Here is a 21,261-nt window from a genome sequence, read left to right on the forward strand (position 1 = left end):
AGAGTGAGTCCTAGGAGCTTGAGTTTTAAAAGGATCTCGGTCGTTAAAATGTTAAAATTTAGACCTGCATTACTTATGATTACGGATGTGATATTTCTCTACCCCAAAATCCGATGGTATTTGCTTTTGTTTATTCTTGCTACCTCCTTATAATTATTATTTATTTATTTATTTTTTCTGGTGAGGGACGCCTTCATGTGGTGGCACCGAAATATAGTCGGGTATCTCCACTGCCCGGTTTTACAAACATTCCTCAGCTGTGTCCCTATCCCCCTGAATGGAAGAATGTGGACCTGCAGGAAGAGGCCAACTTCAGCCTTTAGTCCACCGGGTTCACGTTCAGATGAGCCTGGGGCTGCAACTGCACTTCTGCTAGTACTACCACCACCAGACGATTTTATTCAGCTTAGGAGAGACTTTAAACTGGATGTGTTAAATATTTAGCCTTTAATAACCATTTCAGAACAAGATGTGTCCTCCAAACTGAAGAAAATCGCCTGGAGATAACAGGATTAAAATTGAAAGTACATCATTGAACTGAAAAGATTAACCCGCTCATGGTGTGGAGCGCTCCCTTTAATCAACTGGAGAGTGAGTCATAGGACCCTGAGTATCAATATTATTTCAGTCGGAAGATAAGAGACCTACATTTCTCATTCATTCACTGGTATCGTATTTCGCGGATATATAATATTTACCCCGCCCCATGGTGTGAATAACTGCCATTTTATTCAGCTGAGGGTGAGTCATAGGAGAGAGTGTTCAGGTTATTTCAGAGAGGTTAAATTTAGACTGCCAATACCCACTCGTGACTATCAGGTGTGATATTTCGCTCTTGCATATATAATTTAGACTGTTTACGTGGTGAGATGCGCACTTTTAGGTTATACTTATAATAATAATAATACCGGTAATAATAATAATAGTAATTACATATAGTAGTAGTAGTAGTAGTGGTAGCTGTAGTAGTAGTAATAGTAGTAGTAGTACCTGTAGTATGGTAACAGTAGTAGTTGCAGTAGTAGTAGTAGTAGTAGTAGTTGTAGTAGTAGTAGTAGTAGTGGTAGTAGTAGCAGTAGTAGTAATGAAATAAAAAGTCCCACGAAGACTTATTAATTGATAAGCGTGTAAGTAGGTCAGGGTGGCAAACGGATTACCTGCATATTAAACCTATATTAAGTTTCTTTTGACTACCTGTATATTAAGCATCTTTTAACCTTTTCGTGGTCTGAACAGTTCTTGCATTCTGTTCTGTCTAGCGCAGAACGATTTTATTCAGCAGAGTGTTAGTACTGTCACCATTAACCCTTTCATGACGGGAATAACTGTAGGTCCCAGCTAACAACAGACGATTTTTTTTTTTCCAGATGAGTGAGTCATAGAAGCCAGAGAGCATTTGTGATAGTTCTTTAATTGTTCTTTGTATCGATTACCGGTAGCTATTTTTAATTTGTATACTGTTACTAACTCCATTTTTATTAAGTTTTATGATAATAATGATGAAATACTACCGTCTCTTACCTATACGTTTTCTGAATCTATAAACTAAAATTGCAGTGGAAGGAATACTGATTTATACTAAACTTCGTTGATAGGTAGCAGCTCACTTCTGAAATTGAATAAAGTGTTGGGCGTAGCAGTAAATAAACAAATAAGTGAATGAATAAAAAGTCATTCAGAAGGGATTAATCATAACAGTAGGTAACCGCTATTACATCAGGAGGCCTCTTGAGTTAAGTAAAATGATGAGACTGTACCATGAATAATGCCGATCCTGATGTAGTTAAGGTACGGTGCGGCATACGAGGACAGTTGACTGGTAGCCTAATCGTTGTAGGATTTATATGACGTGATATTTAACTGTAGAGTGTTGAGAAGCTGGCTAGCCTGTAACACACAGTAAGGTACGAGGCCATTTAGGGTAATGAGGGACGATGTGTAGTGGGATTAAGTATTGCAGAATTTGGGATTTTGTTAATCACTTTGCATAGGAATCAGCGTCTAAAACACACACACACACACACACACACACACACACACACACACACACACACACACACACACACACACACACACACACACACATACTGAACTTATGGTATATTACAGATTCAGTTTATAAGTACTTACCGTATGTTGAAAATGAAATAATACCGGCAGTACGAAAATGATTGTAGCGTTGCGGAAGTTGGGTAAGGTGACTGTCCTAGTTCCCGTGACTAGCCTGGGGCACCACTGTGGGGCTGAACCACACCCCCACCACCACCACCACTTCACGTCTCACAGTACCACACATCTCACCACCACTACACCATGCCGTCAGCGCACCATACCTCTGGTTATGGCACCACAGTCATAACCACACTAATACGATTACCGTTGCTTTTTTTTTTTTTTTTTTTTTTTTTTTTTTTTTTTTTGTAAATGAAGATTTCAAGGCCGTACTCAGTTGATGGTGGTGTATTCAGGGTGGAGAGTTGATCTGAGCACTGGGATATTCATTCCCACCTTATAATTAGGACTCACTGAATTTCATGCAACCGCGATTTAGTATTCAAGTCATGAGCGACCCATTTCCTTAAGGCGAAAACAAACGGACATCATATCTTACCAGTACACCACCCCAGTTATATACCGGTGTATATATATATATATATATATATATATATATATATATATATATATATATATATATATAGAGAGAGAGAGAGAGAGAGAGAGAGAGAGAGAGAGAGAGAGAGAGAGAGAGAGAGAGAGAGATGGATGGATTCAGTATGCTCACTACCACATTAATGCACAGTAGGCTGTGTGTGTAAGCCAGCCACACCACTTTAGTATAAATTCATTATTGGTACATTTCTGCTGTCATTATACCATAACACCACTTGAGTCCACACAGCAGTCGATTTTGTTACGGTGAGATAAATGGCAGCATTTACAGGAATGGTATTGCACATCCTGTCACAACTAAGCTGTCGTCCTGCTGTGCGGTTACCGTGGAATGTAGCCTTGGTACCGGGAATTTTGTGTTAAACTGATCATCATTACCATTGTCATCATCTTAACTTCCATCACCTTCAGTTTCCTCCCCCTCTTGCTCCTCCACCTCATCCTCATCATCATCATCATCATCATCATCATCATCATCATCATCGTCGTCGTCGTCGTCGTCAGTTTTGATGAATTGGCCTAAGTGTTCAGATTGTATTCGGATGTTTTTCTTGACTAAAGTATGAAGTGATTGAATTTTCATGGATTTAATTTTAAAAATATGCTCGAAAATATCTGTTGTCCCATGTATTAAATTATTACATTATTGAATATTTTGGAATATTTCTACCAATGCAGTTATAAGCGATTAATTCTTGAAATATTTATTAACAGATGATTAATATTTTATGTTTATTGATGATTAATTTTTGTTTATTGATGATTAATTTTTGGTGTATTTATATGTGTTCGAATGCTTCCATTGTCCCTAGAATAAAACTATACCGTAACATTTTTATGGATACTTGGAATATATTAGGATAATTAAAGGATCTGGATATATCGTTTTACCTGCGAGGCGTTATGGAGCAACCTTAATCTTTCTCTCATTCTCGAGTAACGTTATACTATTTTTATGTTACTTATTTGGTTTGTCGTTATTTCTGCTTTATCCTCTTCAGTCAGAGTATGTTTATTATTGTTGTTGTTGATACAGTATTGTTGTTGTTATTATTATTATTATTAGACGCCCTAATCCCGTAAGGGGTGACCACAAACAGATCGCCTCCATGTCGCCAGGTCCCCCTCTGTTTCACTGCCCTGCTCCCAGCTCACCCCCCCACCTCTCTCATAAACCTCTCCACTCCATCCCTCCATCTAATCCTTGATCCCCACCTCCCTCTCCCCCCTTCCATCTCACTCTCAGTCCTCGGTAGTCTCTCGCTCTCCATCCTCTCCACATGACCAAACCACCTCAGTGTATTTCTCTTAATGCTTTCTGCCACATCCACATCCACACTACAACGCTCCTTCACCTCCTCATTTGTCAGTCTGTCTCTCCGTGTAACTCCACATGCTCCTCTCAAATAACTCATTTCCACTGATCTCAATCTTGACTTATGTCCTTCCAACAAGGTCCAAGCTTCACTTCCATAAGAGATGTTATCACAGTACTGTCATGCAGCGACTTTTTCGTACTTCCATGCTTCCCTGCTTCTTATCACTGCTTTCAAAGAACCAGCAACCTTTCTTCAGTGTTGTACCCTTTCAAGCACTTCACCCTCCAAACTTCCATCCTTACTCATCATACTACCCAAGTACTTAAATGCACTCACGTTTTCCATTTCCTCTTCATCCAACCTCACTGTACTTCCAGTGACTTCATTTCTCTCGAAGACCATAACTTTACTCTTCCCTACATTCACCTTTAGATTCCGTTTCTTACACAGTCTTCCAAACTCATTCACAAATCCATGCAGTTCCCCTTCGTCTTCACTTTACAGTCTCATCTGTAAACAACAGTACAGGGAGTTTCCGAACATTGCCTCCTCTCATAAAAACCGCTCCAGCATCCACTGGCCTACCTTGTATCGCTTTTACAACCCCATCCATATACAGATTGAACAACCGTGGAGACATGACACATCCCTGTTTCTATCCAACACTCAAATAGAAAAATTCATTCATTTCACTATCCACAGGCACTGCAGTCTCAGTTCCCCAATACATACTTTTCACGGCACTGAACAACTTCCCAATTACTCCATATATTCTTAATATTTTCCTTGTTTATCCACCCCGTCATATGCTTTCTCCAAATCCATGAAGGCCGCATGCAACTTCTTCCCCAATTATTATTATTATCATTATTATTATTTTTCATGGCCTCTTGCGGCAACAAAATTATGCTTAGGACATACTTTTCGAACTGGAGGGGTTAAGTACAGCTTTCCCTGACCCTTCCACTATCAGATACCTCTCCCCTACTGCATTCAGTCGTAACAGAAGTAAAGTGCTGGTACAAAAAGAGATGATAGTAGTGAAGAGGCTAGATAAGGTATTTTCTATGCCGTGGATGTACCTGGCCTCCCCCAAGCCTTACTGCACGGTGGTATATACGGCAAAGGAGACTGTGTAGGCTGTGTGTGTGTGTGTGTGTGTGTGTGTGTGTGTGTGTGTGTGTGTGTCTCTCTCTCTCTCTCTCTCTCTCTCTCTCTCTCTCTCTCTCTCACACACACACACACACACACACACACACACACACACACATACACACACACACACACACACACACACAACCTTGACGACTACTACTACTACTACTAACAGTGTAATGATTAGAATGCAGATGCCAGTGTTGATACGTGTAGCCCATCCTGTAGGCTATGCATATTCCTACCTCGCCCTCACACCTCTCCTCTCCCTTCCCTGTCCTACCCTACTTCTCTCTGCAAATTCTTTTTACAGCTTGTCCTGCCTCTACCTTAGCATACTTCACTTTTTGTACCTTAGCTTACTTCACTTTTGTAATCTCTCATAATCCTCACATGATAGCGTCTCATTTTGTATTATTCTCAAGCAAAAGCCAGACGATTTTTTTCAGCTGAGGGTGTTAGTAACGTCTCCTATCTTTTGTCTACCCTACACGACCTCTGTAACCCAACCTGTCTTATATCTTTCCCTGTCTCTATCCTACTTCTTATGACCTGACTTACGACTTCTCTTGTCTGTCTGCTCCATTTCTTTGCAACTTCTATTTGTACTCTCCCACTTTTACTCCTTTCCTTCATAACCTCTCTCAGTTCCCTGTATTCTCACACCTCCTCCAAACAGTTCCGGTTCTTAATGTGTGGAGTCCAAGGTCTGTGCAAGCCTACACTATCCAATGGTCATGTGTGGAATAGTTACGAGGATTAGGTTTGATTAGCCTGCATGCCACGTTACAGGGTGCATTCAGCAGTGAGGTAAAGAAGCCAGACACTCTTTCCTCACATACGTTTCACTAATGACCGTCAAATATCCAGGGTTTAACATACATACTCGCCAACTCTCTCTCTCTCTCTCTCTCTCTCTCTCTCTCTCTCAGCTGAATAAAATCGTCTTGCGTTAGTGGGGAAGGATTACTAGAGTTGTCCCAAGCGCGTCCTTAGTTTTTCTCCCTTCTAATACCGGTATCCTACTGTAGCTGACTTCATCCTAACCCTGCTTTCTTGTTTTGTGTGCTTGCTTGTCTTTTTCGAAGGGGCAGGGTGGGTCCAGAAACAAGGCTCTGAAAAATCCTGAAGTAAAATATGTGAGCAGAGTACCCAGAGAAGTTCAGCATTCTTTCAGTCGCAAGAAAGATAAGGTAGTGGATTCATTGGACCCTCTTCTCGTCAGTTAAGGAGGTTCTCTGTCACATCCTCCATACTAATAAATGTCTGCCCATAGTGCTTTGACAGTCAGGTGTATGGTATTTAAGCAGTAGGGTAGTAGCATGGAAAAAAATTGCTGTACTATGCAGAGTAAGTTGGTAAGAAAGAGGTGTTGGAAAGCCTCTTATGCCGATGACAGTGCTGACTATTGACTGCGTATAGAAATTAACCCCTTGAATATGGTGACGTGTGTGTGTGTGTGTGTGTGTATGTGATTTCTCTTAACCTTAGACGATTTCATTCATCGAAGAGATTTTTTTTTTACCTGTAGGGGTTAGATATAGCAGTACCGTACCCTTCATTAACCTGCTTGGTACCAGAGGTCTTTCTTATGTTGTATAAAATCGCCCCTTCAGCTTCCATGATAGAAGAAGCAATACGTCGCCAGAGTTAACAGGTAAAGGCAAACTGAGAAAAAAAAAAAAGTATCGTCACCATTCCTTGTACACATATTATCTTGTCCATAGGAACTCCTTAGCGTCACTTCCTTGGCCTTTTTTTTTTTTTTTTTTCCATACCGCTGGTAAAAATTGTACTGTATTCGTATTTCATGTCAGTTATGTCAGCATTTGGTACAAGCTAAGAACACACAGTACAATAACAGCATATTTGGGTGGTAAAGGCTGTGTAAGGAAAGAGGGGGGGGGGGCAGGGGGCAAGGGAAGCTTGAAAGCCTTCTAAACTGAGAATTCGGCCCAAACAACTGCTGCGCCTTGTACTAAAGAGAAACCCAGAATCGGGTGGAGGTCAGTTGATTGTAAAATTGTAATGAGAGGAAACCAAATTTTTGAGCAGGCGGCTTGTAAACCTGCTTTTTCCGCGTTTAGATTTTTTTTTGTTTAATAGACTGTACAACAAAATATTTAGCACTATATTCTTCGTAGGATAGAGGTCGCAAGTCAGGAGGAGTAATGGTTAGACGAAGATTTTTATACTTTAACCCTGACTCGGACATTGAACTTTGTGTATAGCGTATTGTTGGTACAGCCACATTTTTTTTTTTTTTTTTTTTTTTTTTTTTTTTTTTTTTAATAGATAGACAGGGGGGGAGCATAGAAGCATTTCCATTATCCAAGCTGTGGAAGTGTATCAGTGATGGCATATGCTGTATTACATCATGCCTTACACAACTCAACAGGGACGCCATGTTTCATTCTCGGTACGTACGCATGGCAGCTCAGCTCTGGAGAAACGTTTGAAACCAGAGAGGGAAACGTTTCGAACAAAAGACGGAGAAACGTTTTGAACCAGAGAGGTTTGTTTGTTGATGTTCGCCCACACCTGGTGAGACACGGGCAAACTGAGAGCCCGTCAGGGAAAAAAGACAAGAACAAGCTCTCCAATTAGAGCGTAGTGGGGACAGCAAACTGGCGAACGAGGGAAAGGCAGCAGAGACAGGGGAAGATGCGATGGTTGGTGATGAGATCGGCTGCCCGATGATCGATGATCGACGAGTCACCAGAGAGGATAGATAGAGCCATTTTGAACCCCCTCACTACTAGAGATCCTTCCCAAGTTAATAAAACCAACGGGTAGCAATAAAAAAAATAATATAATAAAAATGAAGTCGTTGTTATACAGTGCGAGAGCTGAGTAAAGCGCTGGCCTTTGTGATAACAGTACAATGAACAGGATATAGAGACACGGGAAAAAAGTGGGGGAATTGGTCATAAGAAACGTCTACGATTCTACTCTGTGTGTGTGTGTGTGTGTGTGTGTGTGTGTGTGTGTTTTAGTAGTAGTAGTAGTAGCTAGCCCTTTTAGCATGTGGGAGCTGTACCTCGCATATGTTATTCTACCTGAGAGAGAGAGAGAGAGAGAGAGAGTTTAGCACCGACCTTTAGCTGGCTTATAGCCTATTTTGTGATTTTCTCTTCCTAGTGTTCACTTTTTTTCTTCTTTTGGTTACCCTTTAGTTATAGCTAACAGGAAATTGGGTGATGACGATGATGTCCTTTCTTCATCAACTCTTCCGCCTGTGATGTTGCATTTTATTTTATTTTTTTCGCTCTCCGCAGACGATTTCATATAGCTAAAGGGGAGAGATTACCAGGAAACGGGGGTTTAGTGGAGAGGGAAGAGAAGGATTATAGATGCGATTGTTTTCAGGATCTTCATTTGGATGAGTTATTCCAAAGGTGAATTAACTCGCCTGGTGAGAGCAAGATTAAAGTAAATAAAAAGTCATGGAATTAAGGCGGACACAAACGAGAAAACACTGAACCATTGTTGAACGAGAACGATCAGGCAGTTATTATGCAAGTGCCTCATCCAAGAATAATTACATAGGTGATATGAAGGAGGCATGTGTACCCAAAAATACTTACGTAAGTGATAGGAGGAAGGCACAGCTGAAGCGGGTGTTTACTTCGGATTAGGCAACCAGTGGATGTCAGGGAGTCTTTTGAAAGAGAAATGTGATAGGCAGAAATTTAGAAACACTACTCAACTCCATATCAGATTTTCTTCTTACCGTACCGGTACCTTGAGAATGTACAGACACAACTATCTTCCCAAAGTTTGACGAACAGCGGAAAAATCGAAGCATTTGCAACACGCATCGGTAGAGATAGGGTTGTCACTGTATTTCGCCAGGTGTAAATATCTTTGGACGGAACTGGGAAGATAGTTGTGTCTTTCACTGTACAGTAGAATTATTTCATGGTTTAGATGGTGATGCAAGGTTGACAACATCTGTCAGTCATCCATTTTTTTTTTTTTTTTTTTTTTCAGGAACTTAGTGCCCTGGGGGTAGACTGCTTGTTCCAGATATTTAAGACGAGAATGACCAGTCGCATCTCCATGAGTGGCCTTATGTTTTGGATTTAAACACTTGAGGTCCACATCCGATCCGACTGCCAGAACTCACTAGACCAGAGAATAATAAAACTATATTGAAATGTAAGGTAGCTACCAGATTGCATGGAGAAGCCAAGACCTTCAGCTGCACTGGTGGCGGGAAGTTTTCGCCAATAATGACGTGATGTCTTGCATACGTACATACACATTTACACAAAAATGACATCGTTTCTTGAGGAATCCTCATATTGAAGTTGCCGTGGTAGCAACAGCTGATATTTCTATGAACTGGAAGCAAAACCAAGTGCTAAAAGCAGCGAATTACCTCCCGACAGGTACTGGAAATAGCTGAGAAAAAATACAACTGAGATGTGTATTAAGATTTGTAACAATGTAAAACTGCTTTACCAGTATTTATTTTTGCTTCCGCCATAGGATTTATTCATCTTAAGGGAATATCTTTGTTGTGAAACGTTTAGAAACAGTTGTCATTGACCCCTGAGTACTGTGGCGCCTTATTTAATCTTGTTACCACCATAAGATTGTATTCAGCTGAAAATGAAGCCTTTGGTAATGAGGAGACTACAGCCAGTTTCCATTAACCTGGGTATAATAACTTTCCTTTCACTTGTATTGACGACCGTTGACGATTTTATTCAGCTTAGGAGACAGCTCTGGGACTAAAGGTAGAGTTGACGAGTAGGTTGCGGTATGTAACACCATGATCACTGTATTGGACACGACACAGCTCATCTCACAGGGCCTACATTATTATTCTTTACACTCCTTGATGACCGTATTCTACTCCGCGCGCGCGCGCACACACACACACACACAGAAATTATCAAGGATTTCTCCTGAATTGAATAAAAATCTTCTGGGTGTAGTGAGAATACAATTGAAAGGTCATCGGGGTGGAAACGGTACATATTAGTGACACAGGCCTACGGGAGAATATGAAGTTTTGATATGCAGTGGAAGAGACACGAGAGAGACCATTACGTCTAGGATAAGAAATGGCCGTTGAGGCTTCGGTTTCATGGCCTTGTATTGTTGTTGCACACACACTCCAGCCTTTCAATATGTCTATCACGCCAAACCACTTGAGGCACATCACGTTCTTATCATTTGATTCTTGCCAACTCCAGACGATTTTATTCAACTCAGGAGAGACTTCCAACTGGATGAGTTAGATAGCCGGTAGCCTTTTATTAACCTGTTCAGACAAGATGTCTCACCGAAGCTGGACAAATCCAGCTTGTAATAGCAGAAATATAATTGAATAAGAGACCATCTGAATAAGGTGACGGTAACGCATTGAGACCCTTAGCAACAGTGCTCATCTCCGTAACTTGGCCCCTTGAGCCTGTAGTTTCTAGTTGTCTGTCAGTGTATTGGTATGTATCAGTCCCCGACGGAAACATATCTAAGTTTGCCATCCTTAGTCAATAACTGCCAGGTCAGATATGAACTGATGGCTTATAGTATCTATCAAACATATACTCTTATCAGCTTGCCAACTGTTAACTACTTCAGCGCCAGAAGAGCTTCCTAAACTGGTATCGTATATTGGTAGACGGAACCGAATATTAGTTCTTTTCCCCCAAACCGGTTAAAAAATATATATATCCTCCCCCAAAAAATAAAAGCGTGTGGAGGTTGCCGGAATATAATTTAGAATATCATACTGAAGGGGTTAAAAGGGAAAATAAGCTGCCTTCTGAATTTTGTAACCTGTTTAACTAGATTAAATAATGCCTTCATAATAAGACATCTCTTCTAAGCTGAATGAAATTATCTGGTGGTAGAAAGAGGAAAAAGGTGGGCTTTCTTAACAATGAGGTAGTTATTGGATACAGTTCCTTTTGCTATTTGGAGTTGAATGAAATTTTCGGGTCGTAGGAGGAATGAAACATAAAAAGGTGTCATGGCACTAAAAGGGGAAATTGATTGTGTTAATATGGTGTGATAACTGTTAGGCACCATATCATACATGTCTCCTTTCAGCCCAGCCCACCACAAGATTTTGATTTGATGTAATGGATAGCCAAGGCATGGACTGGTGAGTCACTCAGTCGTCAGTGTGTGTGGGGGGGGTGGGGGTCATTTCGTGTCCTTTTGTGTTTTGTATGTTGTGTGTGTACCGTATTAGTCCTCTCCCTTTCTAACCTGGCCCTCTCTCTCTCTCTCGCCCTTTCCTACAGGAATATGACCTGGAACAACGCATCGGTCTAGAGATCAAGATGCGCGAGGGCACCACCAAACTGCTGGCTGCGTGTGGGACTCAGGGCACACGTGCACACCTCCCACACACCCTAGAGGCAGCCAAGACACTCATGACTTCCAGTGAGCGCATGACAGCATACATGGCAGAGCTGCAGCGGCGGAGGAGTTCAACGATTATTCCTGATGGGTAAGTGAGGGGGGAATAGGTGAAACTTGGACGGGGGGGGGGTTAATGTGGGTGTTTTTAGGTGGGAGTAGTGCTAGTTGGGTGGGTATAGGTAAGTGGGAGTAGGACTAGGTGGATTTTTGTGGTTGAGTAGGTAGGAGTGCAGTCGTACCTGGATTAGTTTAGGTTAAGTGGGAGTAAGACTAGGTGGATTTTTGTGGGTGTCAGTAGGTAGAAGTAGGTGGATTGGTGTATGTAGGTGGCAATGAAGCCATGTGGGTTGATGTGGGTGGGTGGGAGCAGGATTAGGTGGATTGGTGTGGGTAGGTGGGAATGGAGCCAGGTAGGTTGGTGTGTGTGGGTAGGTGGGAGTAGGATTAGGTGGATTGGTGGTGTTAGGTGGGAATGGAGCCAGGTGTGTGTGTGTGTGTGTGTGTGTGTGTGTTGGTGGGAGTAGGATTAGGCAGATTGGTGTAGCTGTGGGTAGGTGGGAGTAGGGTTGGGTAGGATGGTGTGGATGTGGGTAAGTGGGGGTAGGACTAGATGGATTGGTGTGGGTTTAAATAGGCAAAAATAGGACTAGATGGGTTGGTGTGGGTAGGTGGAGTTGTAGGTAAGTGGTATTTGGAGAGGTCTACTCATATAGTTAAAAGTACTTGAGTCTGGTTAGGTGTGGGTGTGGTTGAAATAGTGGGGTATGAGTAACCAAAGTGGTATTGCTGGAAGGGTAGGTGAGTTAGTGTCATTGTGGGTAGTTGAGGTGGGTGGGTAAGTTTGACAGAATTAGTTGGTAGTTAAGATAGGTGGGTGTCACATAGAGTTGGTGGGTAGTTGGAGTGTGTAGATGATGCTGGGTTGGTTTGGGTATGGTGGGAGTGGGAGTAAGTTGCATAAAGAAAAGGCCTAGTATCCCAGGTGAGTATGAGTTGGTGATAAGGTGGGGTGTGTGAGTAAGGTTAGCTTGGTGTGGGTAGATGAAACACGGTGGATGGGTATGGGGATGTGAAGTGTACATGTTGGTGCAGGTAGGTGTAAATGTGTGCTGCCTAGGTGGGTGGGTGTGAATAAGTGGGGCATGTTTGTAATTGGGGTATGGGTCATGTTTAGGTAGTGAGCTTAGGTGGTAGTGTGTATTTTGATTCTCTCTCTCAATCTCTCTCTCTGAGTATAAATAGATAGAATGGTCAGTAGAGGTGGTGATGGTGGGTGGTGTATTTAGCTTGTGGTGTCTGTTTAGGTGGTGGTGTATTTTTTGGCAAATGTATGTATTTAGGTGGTGGTGTATATTTAGGTAATGATATCAACCTGTACATAGGTAGTGTTGAATATAGTATTTGGGCAGAAGTGTATCTTTAGGAAGTGGTGGATATTAAGGTAGTGCTGTATCTTTAGGTATTAGTGTATTTTTGTAGGTTGTGGCATATATGAAAGTGATAATGAATATGTAGGTGGTGGTGTACTGTATGTTTAGTTAGTGTTGTATATTTAGATGGTAGTGTATTTTTAAATGGTACAGTTGTGTAAAATTAGTGGGTGATATATTTAGGTGGTAGCTAGTTAGTGTAAGTAGGGTAGGTGTTAGTGTAATGTGGTGCTGTTATAGTCACCTTCACTCATCACCCTTCTGTCACTACTTCTGGATGGAAGTTAGGAACTGTGAGGTGGAGCTGAGATTTTCAGTGACATAAATGATAAGTGAGTGGACATCAAGCCATTTCACTGCAGTCAGTGAGTGGTAGTTACCTCTGCCAGCAGAGTTGGAGGGGGTTATGTACTCACTCCAGTTTGTTTGTTTGTCCATAAGATATCTCAAAAAGTTGTTAATGGATTTCAATGAAATTTAATGGATATATGGTTCATGAGCCAAGGAAAAGCTGATTAAATTTTTATTTCATTGAAGTTTTGTGAATATTTGGGCCATGGGCCAAGGGAGAATTGATTAAGTTTTGGTGGTGATCTGAATTGTCTGGTATAGGCTTTGGCAGGTGTTATGTGCTTTCTCAGTGCACTTACCTTGTTCTGCTTTTATTGAATACCTCTTCCTATTTCTGAATCTTACACACCCTGTATATCAGTGGAAAATAAGGTTATGATGATGATGGTGATGGTGATGATGATATTGAGTTCCTACAGTCCTGTCCTAGTGTGACAGTTTCTTTAAAAATGTGAGTATAGCACCTGTACCATAACCTGTTTAAGGATTTCCAGTGAAGTTCTATAAAGAACAGGAGTCATATCCATACATACATGTCACAGCCTTTTTCTGCTGTTTGGACTGCATAATTTAAGCACATTCCTTTTACTATAGATGTTGTCCATCAGAGGTTGTGGGGATCATCATCCACTCACGTAATGTATTGTTGTGTGCTTCTTCCTACGATGACTCTGCATTGAGTGACAAGCAAAATAGTTTCCTTTAACCAGAAAACCATATAGGCTACAGTACTTGGTGGGAACTATACTGTATCATCAAACAATGGGGTGAGGTAGAGTCTACTGTGGTGTCCTTTGTTAGCTGGATGGAGAGAGGCAAATGCAGCATCCATCCCTGAACCTAACCTCCACACTCTTCCCCATGTATTGCTGTGGCAAGGTGCTGTCCACCGCAAGGGACCATTGGTTCACTGCATGGGATGGCTCTGCAGGGGCAATTGCTTTCCTACAGTTGATGGGTCTGCACAGCCAGACATACTAAACTGGAGTTACACCATCATTGCTGTAGATACCTGGTGGTCTGGTGGTAGAGTTCTTGAGTCAGAAAATGCACACTGTGGTTAGAGTCTTTGAGGTGCTGGGTCTCATACCCTGAAATGTTCAGGACTACGAAAGCCTAATGGCCTGGGCTTCCGTGCTCCGAAAAGAACAATGTAGGATTGGCAGGTACACTTTTATATATTTACTTTACAGCAGTTTAATTATACAGGACATTACAGTAATCACTCCAATATCCGACGTAATAGAGCCATAGATAGGTCCGGTTATTGGTTCTGTCCGGATATTGGGCCCCGGCTTATAGACTTCTACTTATGGACCCTAACTCAGAGACACACCTATACAACTCCCTTTGGACATGCATAGCACCTATTTAAGACCCAATTCACACCAATAAGGCACATAAATGACTGAAATAAATGCAAAAGAAACAAAATGAGGGTTTAGAAATAGGTTCATACAATAATAAACATTCTGGTGACTGGCTCCTGGACTGGTACTTATGGACCCTAACCTAGCCTAACTCAGAAAAACACCTTCCTACTGCAAATGCATAGCTCCTAACACCCTATTCACACCAATAAAGGACATTAAAGAGTGAAATGAGGAAAGTATAGTATGGAAAAAAGTACAGTATGAAACATTCTTATGTCCAGATAGTGGGGATGTTCGGATATTGGGCGTCCGGATATTAGAGTGATTACTGTATTTGTTTTTGGTGAAATAATAATGGGAATATTTACCTCATATTCTTTAAACTTATTTTCATAACAGTTGCAATATTGTGTCATATTCTTATGTTGTAGTATAATTATGTTTTAGTATTGCAAAAAATATTGTTTTTGTTTTTTTCTTGGAAGGAATGTTCATGCAGGCTTAGCCTTTGGTTCCTTCTTCCTCGCATTAAAAAAACAAGGCGGTTAGACTTGTGAGGTGGATCCAGGGTTTCTGGGACTTGAATGATTGTGTAGCCAGATTTTGCTAGGAATGCTTTTGATAACTTTCCCACTTTCATGCTTTCACTTTCCATGTTTCTATATTCTGTTGTATCCCATTTTTAGGAGGGAAAAGGCTTAGGAGGATGAGGGTGATTATGATGATGGTAGTGATGACGATGAGCATTAAAAGACACTCTCAGTTATACGAGACTGCTTGTATTATGTACTTCATTAGGTTTATAGACTGCATGTACAATATTATTTATTTAATTGAGTTCCGTGTCTTTCTTATCCTATATTTTATCACATTCCATGTTTCAGGCTTCACTTCTCGTTCAAAATACAACTCACAAACAGTATACTATACTCTCTTTCTAAGGCAACCCTCCTACCACAATACATGTACTGTACTCAACTCATGCACCTCGCTCTCACAATTAAAGTGACTGGTTTCATGTGGTCCACTGGGTCCGCCCTCTGCGTGGAAATCTTGGGAAGCAAGGTTATGATGGTGATGCATGCATGATTTATGTGTATTAAACAGTACTGTGTGCGTGTTTCAGATGTGAGCCAAGTGTGGCCCGTGTATGTGTGTCAGACCTGAGAATGCCACTCATATGGAAGGACACTGACCACTTCAAGAACAAGGGCGACTATCGCAGGTCAGACTCACATCTCACTTCCTCCAGCTCTTGTGTTGAAATTTATCCTAATTATCTGTTTGACAGCTGTGGACATTGTTACTTTATTCAGGCTCACTCCGAGTGATTTTGCCCAGTTGGGAGAAAGTCTAACTGCCACAGGTATGAGAACAGCTGCTGAAACACTGGCATATTTCTTCAGGTAAACACTAAACAGTTTTTACTTGTGCCTTGAAAGAAAGCCTGGTTGTCAAGGAGTTATAAACTGCCTTGAGTATCTGTTTCATTGCTCTTGACAGGAGTTTTTTTTATTATTTTTTTTTTTTTTTTTTTCCCCCCCCTAAAACCACATGGTTTTATTTCAGTGAGAAAATTGTAGCAGTCAGAGCATTAGTTAGTTATTACAAAGGTAAGTGAAGCATATGGTATAGGTGCTTCTCACCTAGCCCTTTCAGTGCATTGAGGTCCTATATTAGTTTTTATATCTACCTTCAGATAATACGGTATTATTGTGTAGAAAGGCTTCTTTTATGAAAAGGACTAGAATTAATACACAGACCCTTTCATTACAGTGATTTTTTAAAAAGATTTATTTATTTACTCAGACACATTTTATTTAATTTAGGAGATACCTCTTCTAGTATACTGAGAGAGTTACTGTGAAGGATATTTCCAGGCAAGTCATCCACTTTAGTACAATGAAGCCTTCTTTCTGCTACGAAATTAAACAACTGTAAGAGATAAACTGTGTCTGGGTTATGGCTGAGGGATTATAAAATAAAAAACTAAAATACTGTACTCATTTTTTACTCCAGAGCAACTTCATTCTGAATCTTCAGCAAGCTTCACCATTTTATGTTTATTTTTCCCCAGATATTTCATAGAGTATTTTTCTGGACATAGGGGGCTTGCAAGCACCTCATATTTGGCAGCTTGCTGTGCAGTGTCATAACCTCTTTATTAAAGTGATTTACTTGTATGTAAGAGGTGCAAATGATGAGATGAAAAAGAGAGAGAGATTTTCCAGGTGCTCGAGGATACGAAAGTGGATGTATGTGGAAACTCTGAGACAAAATGGAGAGGTGAGATTGTGAGAGAATGGGAGTATGGATGGGGTATATGTGCAAGAGTAGGTGAGAATGAGAGGGCAAAAGAAGGAGTTTGTATTGTTGTGTGCAGGAGATGGAAGGAGAATATAAGAGAGTATGGATCTGTCAGCTCAAGAATTGTGTGGGTACGATTGAAAGCTGGGCAACAAATGTGGGCGATTGTGTATGTATGCACCAATGTAAGATCGTGTAAGTAGAGCAAAGAAGAGTTCTGGACAAACGTGGAAGTGTGCATGGAAAAGTTTGAAAGGAAAGAGAGAGTGTTTTTTGGTTGCAGATATGAATGGAAAAGTAGGAACTGTGAAAGTGGATGGAGTAGTAGTAGTAGTAGTTGTTGTTCCCTAGGCAGTCTGGCCGAACAACCCTGAGTCCCTTAGGAAGGCCATGGCCGAGACCGGGCTTTCCCACAGAGCTCTCAGAGAGTGTATGTTGTGTTGTTAGCTTAGGTGATTGTGTGCAATGCAGTCTTCCATAATGTGCTTAATAGTATGGGATGCTGTGTTGCATCCTGGACAGGCATCAGCAACAGAGTCATCCAGCCTCTTCTGGTAGCATAAGAGGGCTGGATGGTGCCCACATCTCAGCCTGGCCAGGTGGACCCTGTCCTCACAAGGGAGATAGGATTCAGAGGGGTGGATGTCAGGAGGCCGTGCATGCAGCTGTGCGTTGTCTTAAAGTGACAATGGAGCGGCGAGTGATCCGAGTGTGGGCATGCTTCTGGAAGCTGGTCTGAGGTGGGCGAGGGGGGAGAGATGACAGTATTTGTGTATGGTATCATGTGCTGGGTGTTGTTTTGATGTTCCTTGCTGTGGGTGGATGTGCTGCCATGTAATGAAGTGGATGTTGTGGGTTTGTGGAGGCTGCAGCAAGAAACTGGGTGGAGTAGTTGGAGAGTGGGGTGTGCCTGCAGAAGTGGATGAGAATGACAGTGTTCTAGTGAACATTTGTGCATGGAAGGGGTTGTTGATAGCCAATACCCTCTTTAGACACAAAATGATCTACAGGTATACGTGGCAAGTGATGAGAAGGGTGGGTGGTGAACTGAGATTGAACGGAAGGCAATGATTGATTATGTGTGTATGAATGATAGAAGAAGTGTAATGGATGGAAGAACATACAGAGGTTGGGGGAGTGTACTTTCTGACCACCACTTGGTGGTGGTGAAAGTCAAGGTTCAAATGAAATGGAGGAGTAGGAGAAGGGAAGGACAGGAGGAAGTAGTCCAAACAAGGAGGGTAGAAAGGCTGCAAGAGGATGGAAAACAGTTAGAATATAAGAGAGAAGTGGAGGTGTGATTGGGTAAATGTGATCTGGAACAGATTGGGGATGTGGAAGTTATGTGCAAGGTATTCACAGAAGAAATCTGTGCAGCATGTGAGATGGTGTGTAGGGTGAAGAGAAGATGAAAGGGGGTGCAAGGAACAGCATGGTGGAATGAAGAGGTGAGACAGACTTGGCACAAAAGAAGAAAGCATGTAGTGAGTGGATGAGAAACAGGTGTGTGGAGGAAGTTGAGAGATGGAAGAGAGAGTTATATGTAGAGAGGAAGAGAGAGATGAAAAGATTAGTAAGAGAGATTAAGAAGAGAGTGGGTGAGGAATTTGAGTGTAAAGTGGAGGGAATGTAAGAAAATGTTCTGGAAGAAGGTAAAGAGAATTAGTCTATCTATCTATCTATTGCCAGACGCCTCAATCCCGTTTGGGGTGGCCACAAACAAATTGCCTCCAAGTCGCCCTGTCCCCCGCCATTTCACTCCCCTGCTCCCAACTCACACCCCCCTCTCTCATATACCTCTCCACCCTATCTCTCCATCTCATCCTCGGCCTCCCCCTCCCTCTTTCCCCCTCCACCTCACTCACATACACTCTCTTCGTCAGTCTTTCACCCTCCATCCTCTCCACATGGCCAAACCACCTCAGTGTGTTCCTCATAACGCTTCCTATCACATCCACATCAACACCACAACGCTCCTTTATATCCTCATTCGTCAGCCTGCCTCTCCATGTGACTCCACAGGCAGGGTGATAAAGAAGTAAGGTCAGGGAGTGAAAGATGAAAATGGTAGATTGCTAATGGAGAAGGGAGAAAAAGTGAGCAGATGGAGAGAACACTTTAAGGAATTGTTGAACATAGAGAATGAAAGTAATGTAAGTATAAGTGGCTGGGGATTGCCTGGGAGGAGGAGGGAGATGAGAATCGAGGAAGAAATCAGTTGGATGGAAGTAGTGGAAGTAATGAAGAAAGTCAAAATGGGGAAAGCCCCAGGAATTGACAGACTGTATGGTGAAATGCATAGGCATGGGGGAGAGAGAGTAGTAGAATGGATATGGAGGATGTGCAGATTGACCTGGGAGGAATGTAGAGTCCTGGGGGATTGGAAGTCAGTTATAATTATTCCTTTGTACAAAGAAAAAGGGGAAAAAGAAGTGTGTGGTATTCATACGGGCATTTGTTGTCTTATTGTAATAGGAAAAGTATATGGTAGGATACTTGTTGACAAAGTTAGGAAAATAACAGAGGAATCAGTTGGAGAAGAACAGGGAGGTTTTAGGAAGGGAAGAGGTTGTGTAGATCAGATATTTGTTCTTAAGTCTTTAGTGGAAAAGTTTGTAGAGAAGGGAAAGAAGTTGTATGTGGCCTTCATGGCTTTGGAGAAAGCATGTAACAGGGTGGATAGACAAGAAAGTTGGAAAGTATTTAGAATATATGGAGTAAATGGAAAGTTGTTGAATGCCGTGGAGAGTATGTATGAGGGTGCTAAGGCTGCAGTATGTGTGGATAGTGAGCTAAATGAATTCTTCTGTTTAAGTGTCAGAATATATGGAGTAACTGCGAAGGTGTTGAATGCCGTGAAGAGTATGTACAAGAATGTATCCCACAACTACCCGTGGTGGTGCTCTGTATTCAGCTAGGCTAAGTACGAAGAATGACTGTTATTAATGTGTTTATTGGAAGCGTTACAATAACAGTAGAGAGTGGGGAGACAAACCCAAATAGAACCTGTAACGTTACAGTTGGGACAGTAAAATACTAAACAATCCCTTTGTGCCTTTATTCATCCCTGGACTAACACAAATCACTGTTCCACACACTGAGGTTCTAAATTCTAGCTTTAATATTAGTACTGTGTACAGAGTATCAACTTGGTTGTTACAGGTCTACCAAGTACTTAGCATCTGGGACTGCAATCCTACACCAGGAGGTTAATTATCCATCTCATATACTTATGTATTACTTGAGTACAACTCATTGGTTATGTATAACACCCTCACTTGAATACAACAAACTATTTGCCCATGAATAAAACACAGTTACTGTACTAGACTAGTTACTCGTACGTTGATTATTCAGTGTTCAGTTATAACTACATGTACTGTATATATTTTGAATTGAGTCTATCACTTAATCTTATCCCATGGTCGAGGACAACGTGGCTGAATATATTACTGGCTTCTGAGCAGTGGGAAATATTGCCTTATACCTCGCGGTTTACTACAACTTCATCTGCCTTTACTCACCAAACCCGCGATACCTATGACACGGATGTTAAGTGTCTGCCTCCCTTGGCACTGTCCTGTCTGGACACTTTATCAGTTCCATCTCTGCCTGCCACTCCTACAGTCATTCTTATATACCCATCGTGGGGCATTGTCCCACCCCTTTGTTCATGTCACTGTTACATCTTTGATACATCATTGATGTTAATTTTGTCCTAGCTAGCTTTTACATAACTTTACCCTTCACTTCCTTTCTCTGGGGATTTTCTCTCCGTTTTAGAATGTCAGTCCAAATGGACCAGCGTTACTAACCTTATCTTTATACCCCACAAAGATAATCTATCTGTTGTTTGTTACGACCCGTGCAAATGGTTCTGGCCTGATCTTCTACACTAAGTGCACTCGCCCATAAACCATTTGATTTCCTTCTCTCAATATCTTCTCACATCTTTACCTAACAGGGCATTTCACCCCGTTCCTCTTCAGTTTTCCTCATCCCTCATCGTCATCTAGCACTGTTGCACATCTCCCATGCTTCCTGCGGTCTCGCCTGAATTTCATCACGATGCTTACATTGAAGAGTTTTATACCCCACTTTCAGCAGAGTGCGATGCTCCCTTTCCATGGTCAGTGCATCCTCTTCTCCATTCTCTTCATCTTCACTTCTTTCTTCTCCTCCACTCCCCCTTCGCCCAGGCCTCTGTCCAAGGGGACCGGTTGAAAATCTGATAGTCGTAGTGGGACAGGTTTGTCCATTCTCTTAACTCCT

The 21,261-nt window shown here is 41.7% G+C and overlaps 1 protein-coding gene across 1 annotated transcript in view; it reads left to right on the plus strand.

Moving 5' to 3' along the window:
* LOC145407013 (rhotekin-like) overlaps positions 1-21,261 on the plus strand; it is a 63,945-nt gene that overhangs the window by 21,574 nt on the left and 21,110 nt on the right. Inside the window, exons 2-3 of the mRNA XM_080278027.1 lie at positions 11,408-11,616; positions 15,809-15,907. Of these exons, the coding sequence (XP_080134153.1) occupies positions 11,408-11,616; positions 15,809-15,907 (308 nt within the window). The remainder of the gene's footprint in view (positions 1-11,407; positions 11,617-15,808; positions 15,908-21,261) is intronic.

This window comes from Coenobita brevimanus, chromosome 72 (genome assembly GCF_032717465.1).
Source record: "Coenobita brevimanus isolate Jiangsu-jjx chromosome 72, ASM3271746v2, whole genome shotgun sequence".
Lineage (NCBI taxonomy): Eukaryota > Metazoa > Arthropoda > Malacostraca > Decapoda > Coenobitidae > Coenobita > Coenobita brevimanus.